Raw genomic sequence first — 9006 nt, 5'->3', positions numbered from 1 at the left:
CTTTAGAGACCGTTTCATGGAGGGGAAACTGAGGCCGGGGGGCAGTGCTGGTCCCTGGGTGCTGGGCGTGGGTCTGGCCTGGTGGACAGGGGTGGGGTCAGAGGCTGAGGCTGGACACTTCTCGGGCCCCGGGCTGTCTCTGCGCCAGCAGGTCCGATCTGTTTTACAAGCAGCTTCAGAAGGTGGAGGGGCCCAATGCTGTCTGCGTGCCGGAATCTTCCCACAGGTGCCTGGGCCGGCGCCTCGCCTCTTCCCAGGCCAGCCCACTGCACCCTCTCAATTATTGCCACCCCCTGGCCTCGCCTCGAGCCCCTGCCCCTGCCACTCCTGCCCTTGCTCCAGGGCCACTGCCCCCCAAACTCGGCAGACCTGAGCCTGCACCCTAGGTCCCACCCACTCCCCGCACTCTGAACAGTCAGTGTGGCAGCAGCGCACTCAGGCCGGTTGCCCACACACACAGCCCCCCAGCCTTCGGGACTCACCGAGCCAGAAAGATTGGGGGCACAGTGTTGCCCCCAGCCCGGGTCTCTGGCGTCACAGGCAGCACCTGGCGTGCCCTAAGGAATTGGTGTAGGAGGGGCCAGACCCCAGGACCAGGAGGAGTCGGGCCTGGCTGCACCTGAGAACCGTGGGACCTTTAAAAACACTGACACTAACCCCCTACAAAGAGGACAAGTCACGCTGGACCCCCCCAGGAGGGGGCTGAACGGCTCTTCTTTGGGGGGCAGGAATGGACCGATGTCAGCACAGCCTCCCCAGCCCACTCCAACGACAGCCTCACGTTGTCTCTGGAGGCAGGAGAAAGGAATGCTGACCGGCGCAGTCAGCTTGGGGCTCGGAGTTTGAGGGTCGTCTCCCCTTCGGGGCCTGGGGAGATGCACAGCACCTGATGAGGCCCCTGGAGAAGAAAGTGGCGGTTGGACACTCGTCCCTCTCCTCTGCAAGCCAGGTCTGCAGCTGTGCCACCGGCGTGGGGTGGCTTCGCGAGCAGCCTCTGCATGGGCTCGCTGCTCCCGCTGGCCTTGCCCTGGTCCCACATCAGCAGGGCAGGAAGCCCGAAGTGGCTCCACGTTGCTGCCCCCAGTTCAGCGTCTTGCTGCCCATTCCCTAAGAGAAGGTCTCCAGGTTCTGGGCCATCAGGACCCCCATCCCTCCTGTCCCTCCAGACCCCTGACCTGGGAAGGTTCAGAAAGAGAGACCAGAAGCTGGGGTGGGGGGGGGGGCAGGAGTCTCTCGCCTGATTTGCAAAAGAAAAGGCTTCCTTGCACCCCCTCCCCCAGCCTACAGGGATAGGAACCCCTTCCCAGCCCCTCCCAGCCTCAGCCACCTCTGGCTTTCCTGGGGTCTCCTCCTCCGCCCCAGGGACCCCAGGTGGGTGGCACAGGGGCTGGAAGCCTGGGAGGCCTGGTTGCCAGTCTGTTCTGTGGGCTAATGAGAGTACCAGCACCTGGTGGATGCCCAGCGCAGAGCCGGCACAGACCCAGGTAAGACCCCCCCCAACCCCTTCCCGCGCCCCCACCTCCGGGGCCGCTCCTTGGCAGAAGGGCAAGAACTTGCTCCCCAGCCAGGGCTGGACGGTTTTCGAGCTGGACCTGGGGCTGACTGGCAGAGACACGGGTCCCCGTGGAGGGCACACAGGCAGTGGGTCCCAGAGGGGCACCAGGCTGCAGGCCTTCAGTCCCAGAAGAGGGGGCATGTAGCTTGCAGGGCCCTGAGTCTGTGAGCTGGGGTGGGGTGGTGGGGGACGGGGAGGGACTTTGAGGTCCCCTCTTCCTCCTCTAAAATCTGCTCCTCTGGGCCACAGCTATTGTATAAACATCTCTGTGGCCTCCAGGCGCCTCCCGTCCCAGCACTGACCCAGAGAGAAGTCACCCCAGACTCCAAGAAGTGCAGCCAGTTCCTGGGAGGAGGCAGGCGAGGGAGGCTCCGAGGAGCTGCGCATGGCCTGGACTGGCTGCCCTGTCCCTCCAGTGCTCACAACAGTGTCCCAACTGCCACCACTGCCCTGCAACAGGTGGGCCAAGAAGGGCTGGCCTGGGGCAGGTGTGCAACATGTCCCTGCTGCCCTGACTCTGCCCACCTCTCTGGGCCTCCCAAGAGCTGCTTCTGTGTTAACTTCCAGGTTTTCTGCAGCCCTGCGGGTTCTACTCCAGTGCACTTCATCTGGTTAGGTCCCTCTGACCCTTGAAGGCTCCCCTCTGGCATCCATCTACTCCAGGAAGGCCTCCAGGATTTCGGGGCTGCACTCAGAGCCCTTGTGTTGAGATGGGGTAGGGTGTGTGTTCCCAGTGGGAGGCTGTGTATTCTGGTTTCCTAGGACTATGGCGGGCATTTTGGATGCCCAATGCTTAGCCTGCCTTGGCACAGGAGGCCCAAATATGGCATCGGCTCAGAGAAATAAATCATCCGGAAGGTGCACCTGGGGGCCCAGGTCTGCACCAGCGGTGGCAGCGGGTCTGCGGCGCCCGCATGCTTTGCGCTTTGCGGAGCGCCATAGCTGGGAGGCACCAGGAGAAGGGGTAGGACGTGAAGTCACTAAGGAGCGTCTAGAGGCGGGACCCTCCTCGGGGAGCCCGGGCGCAATCTATCCAGCCAGGCGTTGGCCACTGGCTGTTCCCTCGGGGCACTCAGAACTTCCTTTCCAGAGGCTGTGCCCGAGGCGCCACCACCTCTCTGGGTCAAGTGCCCCGGCAGGCAAGGCCAGGGGTGTCTAGCCTTGGTCTCCAAGAGTCTTAAAGCTGCGACCACGGGGCTCCTGGAGGTGGAGCCCCTGGGCCAGGTTCTCCCAAACTTGACTTCGGCTGCTCCGTCCCACCTCTCGGGGCTCAGCTCACCGCAGAGCACGGCCCCCAGCAGGCTTCCCCTTTTCCCCTCTACGCCCTCGCCTCCTCTGCTATTGAGATGCAAATAGTTGCCAATTGTCGTTGAGGGCCGCACAGCTACAACTGGATCCTTCCGCAGTCCTGGACCAAACTTTCGGCCTCTGAAAACTTTCGAACGAGAAGTAGTCCCTAGGGTTGGCCCACAGTTCCCGCACCTCCGCGTTCCCCAACGCAGGAGGACCCGGGCTCCGCACGCGTCCCCCAGGCCGAGGATGTGCAAGGGTGGTCGGGCCGCGCGGAAGGGCGCGGCCAGCGAGGGGGACCAGGGTGCGGAGGGATCAGAGGGATCCGCGGGGGCGGGACCCAGAGGGGCGGGGCCGGCGCAGCGGGGGCGGAGCGCACGGCCTCTCGGAGCCTCACTAGTGCCTCGGCCGCAGGAGGGAGTGCAGGGGTACGGGGCGCGGGCGCGGACGCGGACGAGGTGGAACGAAGGAACAAGCGGGAGCGCGGAGCCGGAGCGAATAGCCGGGAAAACCCAGCGCCGCCCGCCAGCCAAAGGGAAGGGCAATAGCGGGCCGCTGCCGCCCGTGGGATCTCCTGGCACTAGAGTGTGTGCCCGAACTCAGCCGGCCCGGCTCAGGAGGCCGCCACCGGGCGCAGCGGGCAGCCCGCGGGCAGGCATGCCGCCGCTCCTGGCGCCTCTGCTCTGCCTGGTGCTGCTGCCCGCTCTCGGCGCACGAGGTAGGCACCCGCCCACCGCGAGCCTGCAACTTTCCGCGCCTTTCGGAAACTTTGGCGGCGCCCTACGCGCGCGCCGGGGGCGGCTGGGAGCGGGCGGCCAGGGTAGGAAGAAAGGGGGACCAGGCGCTCCGGAGCGGGGTTGGTGTGGGGGAACAGCCGAAGTGTGGGGCTGAGAGAGAAGGACTGACCTTCCCCCCGCGCCGCCTGCCCAGTCGGGGTGGACTCGTGCTGTCCGCTCTCGGAGCCCAGGTTTGAAGTCGGGTTGAAGCCCGGCGTGGGGCGCTGGCGACCCCCGGAGGCCCATCCCTGGGCTCACGCCCTTCACTGGTGCGCGTGGGGCTCGCCGCCGGGGCGGGCGAACTGCCTACCATTTTTCGATTTGAATCGAGTAGGTTTTGGTTTCCTGTTGCTTTGGGGGCCATTTATCTTTTTTCTTCGTCTCTGGCCCGCGCCAGGGGCGGATGTTGGGGCGCGGAGTGCGGGGTCCGGGGCGCCGCGTTCTCCTTTACCAAGCCGCGCCGCGGCTGGTTGCGGGGCGAGGTGGGCACCGGGGCGCAAGGCGGGCCCGGCCCGCCTACCCTTTTGGCAGAGTTCCTGCAAAGCCGGGGAAAGGGGCTCGGACCCAGGACCCACGGCTCCTGGCTTGCCCCTCCCGCCAGTGTCTCCGCCCCGCGCCGGGTCTCGGCCCACTACCCTGCCTCACGGACAATTTGAGTGTGGAAGAACTCAGCTGCGACTGGGGGGACTTCCACTTTGCGGAGTTCAAGTTTGGATATCTTGCCGGAGTGGGGTGGGGGCGCTCCTTCCTCTCTCCACTTACTTGGAGGGGATGGCTGAGGAATCCAGTGGTGTGATTAGTTCAGTTCCCGTAGAAGTTGGAGGAGAGAATTAGCTCCCCACTCCCAGAAGGTAGGGTTCCATGTCATGCCCTGTCCCGGCTTCTGCGAGGGGTTTGACTTACACAGCCTTGGTGAGATGGGCTTTATTAATTGATCTCTTTTAGGGAATAGGGTCAAATTCCTTCCAAATGGGGCATCTTCAATCCTCCACTCTGGGCGTGTGTTGGGGGCGGGGGTGGCGCGTCCCTGAAGATGCCCGAGGGAGCAGGTATTGGGTGTCCTTAGGGGCGGGGCCAGGCCCCCAGGGTGCAGTCCCGGTGCCCCAGGAGGCAGCCCTGGCACGACAATGAGCTGCTCTGATTCCCCGGCCGGCGGGCGCTTTGTTGGCGGGCGGGGCGGCTGGCCTTGCAGCTGTCGCATTTTCCCACGATCAGTAGCTGAGCAAGGCCACCCCCCAGCGCCGCCCCCTCACAGAACGTGTTTGAACAGCAAGACGATCCTGGTGGCTGGATAGGAGCCCCAGGCCAGCCGCACTCCCCAGTGAAAACAGGTTGGGGTGCCCAGTTTAGGAAGTGGCCCGGGGTCATCTCAGCTTTTCTTCTCTGCTGTCCAGGTGGCATTTCAGGCCACCCCGCCCCACGTTGGGCACGACCACTGCACCTGCCACCTAGCCGACCTGGTTCCCCTGACTCCCCACTTCAACATTCTGGGCAGAATGTGGAAGCCCTTCGGGGTTCACGCAAGGGCTCCCTGGGGCCCCCTTCCCCCAGCAACCCCGTTATACAGCAGAGCCTCTGAGGCGAGGGGTGGGTGATGCCCCTCAGGGTGAGCCCCCCCCGCCCCCCGGCTGGGGCCCCTGCTGCCTGGGAGGCTGACCTCTCCTCTTGCCCCTCCCCAGGCCTGCGCTGCTCCCAGCCCAGTGAGACTTGCTTGAATGGCGGGAAGTGTGAAGCGCTCCCCAACGGCACGGAGGCCTGTGTGTGAGTACTGCCCTTGCGCCAGCGCCGCCCCCGCGAGACCTGTTGCTTTGTCGGCGGAGCCCCTGCCTCTGCAGCAGGGCTGGCGGGACGAACACTAGCCCATTGTCTCCTGGGGATGGCCCAGAAGGCTGGGCGTGGTCACGTGCTACTTTTATTGGACAGAGTCTGGCAATTACTTAATCACCCGCAATTATGCTGCGTGTGGAGCCGGTCTGGCCTCCGGAGGCTCGCGCACTCCTCTGTGGGCCTGCTTGGGCTCACGGGGTGCTAAGTGGGAGTCCCCGGCACCCGGTTTCTTCCCGAAGTCCCCGAGAGACCCCTGACCTGCGGGAGGCGGGGGGGGGGCCCTGAATCCTGTATGGAGAGGTCCAGCCCCCCTGCTCTGCTGCCCAGGAGCACCTGCCTCCTCTGGGCAGGTGGGCCCCTCCTGCAGGCAGGCTGTGCCCCTCAGTGAGAAATGGACTCTCTGGAAGCCACAGCCAGCCTTCTCGACCCCTGGCCCCCAGCTGGCTCCTTCGGCCTCAGCGAGGCTGGGGAGAGAAGCTGGAGCCAGGCCTGTCTGCTGCGCCCAATTCTGCGTGGTGGGAGGCTGGGGTGGCATTCCCTGTGGGACGTTTGGTTTCTGTCCTGCCATCTGCAGCGCTCACCTGGCTCCCTAATGGCCTCAGGTTCTCAGCTGTGAAATGGGCGCGTGTGGGCGGGGGTGGCAGAGGGTTGCTGTGTGCACACCCGCCAGGGAGGGAGCCCCAGTCAGCCCCAGGGGGAAGTTTTTCTTCTTTGGCCAGTGCCCTTCAACTTGAATTCATCCCTGATGGGAATAATGAGGAGGTGTGTGCTGGCTGCTGGGAGGCCCCTGCCTCCCCCTGGAGGCCCGCTGCCCGGTGCGCCCTCATTCCAAGTGCAGAGGGCCCATTCCCTTGACAACCCCCAGCCCGTGGGCCAGCAGCCCCCCTCCCAGCTCCCACCCTGCCCACACTGAAGCCAATTAAGCGGGCCTGTGAGCAGTTTAATGGACAAAGCCGATTGTGTCTTTGTCAGATGCTAATGAATGCACACTGCTTTTTTTTTTTTTTGCTTTTTTGGGGGCCTTTTCCTCCTGCAGAAGCCTCACCGACGCTTGATGCCCTAAATCTTGTTTCCCTTCATTCAGAGACCGACAGCTGGGACTCAGTGGACGTGCACTGGCTATTGTTGGGGAGGCGGATTAATGCTGTATGATTAATTATGCGTGGCTTCCCAGAATGCACAGCTCCGCCCGCCCAATCCTGTGGGGGTGGGGGGTGAGTCTGTGCTTCTGCAGAGAGTTTGGGGAAGGCAGGAGGGGTGCTGTGTGGTGAAAGTGGGGGCAGTGTCTTAGCGGTGAGACCACGGAGTAGGGGCGCTCTGGCCCGGGTGACCTGGGGTGGCCCTGGGGCAAAGCCTGTGCCACAGGCTGCCTGGGCCAGAAAGGGGGTGCTCTGGCCTTGGGATGGGACACCAAGGGGCCGTGAACATGCGACGTGCCCTCCCACCCCTGAGCCTGGGCTCCCTGGGAGCCCTGCCAGGCCAAGCCAGGCCACCGATCTGGGTGCCCGCCTTGTCTCTGCCTGGGGGCCTGGCGCGCTGCCCCCATCACCAGCCCCCGCCCCCTGTTGGGAAGCCTGCCTCAGTGCGGCCTGGCGCTCCGCCGAGCTCTGCCCACAGAGGCCCCATTGTACAGCCCCCACAGATCCACTCGGAAGACGGACGGAAGCAGCGTCCTCAGAGGCCCCACCTCTGGGCGGCACCGTTGTGTTGGCAGCGAGGGACGGGAGCCGGGTCCGGCCCCAGCTGGGTCCAGGTGTGGAGAGGCACAAGTCCCGGCTCTCGGTGCATTTGTGGGTGTTGCGGTCACTGGGGTGCAGGGCCCCGGCTCCCTCCTGTTCTGGGGTCTGTGCCTTCCCACTGGTCCCCAGGCCTCACTGCTGCTCCGAGGGCCCAGCGCAGGGCACTAGTGTGTGAACAGCCCATCTAGTCTGGCTGAGGGGGACGCAGCCCTCTCTCCTCCAAGGTGCCGGGGTGCAGGCTTCTGGAGCCCGCTGACCTGGGACCCTCTGAAAAGTCTTTGACTGGGCCTGTCTGCTGGCTTCCTTACGGTCAGGGCGTGGGAAACAGTGGTGTCACGGCACCAGGCACGCCAGTACCTGCTGAATCACCCGTTCCCACCTCGGAGAAAAGGGACCTTTTCCAGAAGCCACCAGTCAGGTGTCTGTAGGGTTGAGGATCGGAAAAAGAGGCTCAAGCGTCTTCCCGGGAAGTCCCAGTGGCCCGGAGGAAGGGCTCCCTGCACGTCCCCGTGTGTCCCCGTGTGTCCCCGTGTGTCCCGCCATCTCTGCACAGCTTTGTGGGCAGCCCGGGCCGGCCATTGCAGCTCTCTGCCTGTGTCCGGTCTCCGCGTCAGCCTCTCGGTGCTGAGGGGAGCCACTGAGTGGGCTCCCCCTCTTTGGGTTGGGGAAGGAGGGATTTGTAGGGACTGTCATCCTTAGGGTGAGCGTGCATTCTTGGCCCCAAAGACTCGTGGGCCTGTCCAGCTCTCAGTCCTAGAGCTGAGGCCCCGGGAGGACGAAGACGCCCGCCTGTGAGAAAGTCGCAGCTTCCCTAGGCCTCTCCCCGGCGCTTGCAGACGGCCACACTGCCATGCCCAGAGCCCTGGAGGCAAGCCCAGCTGCCCCGCTGGGGTGGGCTTGAGCTTTGGACCCTCCTGCACTGGACGCCTGGCTCCGCCAGGGGTCATCGGGCCGCCTGAACTCAGGTTCCCCATCTGTCCCATGTGCCATGGGTGTCACGCACGAAGGGTCTCTCGGTGGTGCGTGAGGGCTGCGTGAGGACAGCAAGCCACGGGCCTCGGGTGGGGCCGGCCGTTCCCGCCTTCTCCTTTTGAGCTGACGGTGCTGGTTTCGGGATCCTCATTCTCAAGTGTTCCGTTGGCCAGTGAGTTAAATCAAAGAACCCAAGAGTTGCTGCCTGACGGGCCCAGCCAGAGCCTGGGGAGGGGCTCTTCCGCCCAGCCCGAGGGTTTCGTCCCAGACAAGGGCCCTGCGCACGTGGCAGCTGCCCTCCGAGCCTCCTCCCGGGGACACTGGGACGCCTGCTGGGTGCTGGGTTCTGCTCTAGGTGTGGGTGTGTGACGGTCCAGTGCAGGTGAGCGCCGCAGGTGGGGCGGCTCCCCGCGACCCGGCAACCCCGCATGGATGGGGTGTGGGAAAGGAAGCGGGCACAGAGAAGCTGGTGCTTGGCCCCAAGGTTGCACAGTGCAACCTGGGTCGGGCTTGCCTCTTTCTCTCTCCTGCTCCTAACCATGACACCTGCCGGGTCTTCCCTCCCTGGACACTCCTCGAGGGGGTGTGGCTGAGGCTGCGACTTCCCTTTAAAAGAGGAGGTTCGGAGGTTCGGGCAGGAAGTGGCTTGGGCAGAAAGTGATTAGGCCAGCCACCTGGCTTCGAGGGACAAATGTTGTGTCTCTGTCACCTCGGCTCGCTGTTTCTTTCCATTGAGTCACTTGCAAGTCTTGGGCGAGGCCGGGGAGAAATGGGTTCTCGCCCATCCTCACCCTGAGGCTGCTGCTGCAGGGCTTCCTCTGTGGACAGGAGCCCTGGCTTCAAGGAC

At 64.6% G+C, this 9006-nt stretch overlaps 1 protein-coding gene across 1 annotated transcript in view; it reads left to right on the top strand.

Annotated features, from left to right (window-relative positions):
- Nucleotides 1-3254: 3254 nt before the first annotated feature.
- The window catches only part of NOTCH1 (notch receptor 1), a 39991-nt gene continuing 34239 nt past the window's right edge, over nucleotides 3255-9006 (top strand). The window contains exons 1-2 of the mRNA XM_037036393.1: nucleotides 3255-3563; nucleotides 5301-5382. Of these exons, the coding sequence (XP_036892288.1) occupies nucleotides 3503-3563; nucleotides 5301-5382 (143 nt within the window). The 5' untranslated portion in view covers nucleotides 3255-3502. The remainder of the gene's footprint in view (nucleotides 3564-5300; nucleotides 5383-9006) is intronic.

This window comes from Sturnira hondurensis, unplaced genomic scaffold (genome assembly GCF_014824575.4).
Source record: "Sturnira hondurensis isolate 20B ecotype Veracruz unplaced genomic scaffold, ASM1482457v3 Scaffold0022908, whole genome shotgun sequence".
Lineage (NCBI taxonomy): Eukaryota > Metazoa > Chordata > Mammalia > Chiroptera > Phyllostomidae > Sturnira > Sturnira hondurensis.
This window is presented reverse-complemented; position numbering and strand designations above follow the sequence as displayed.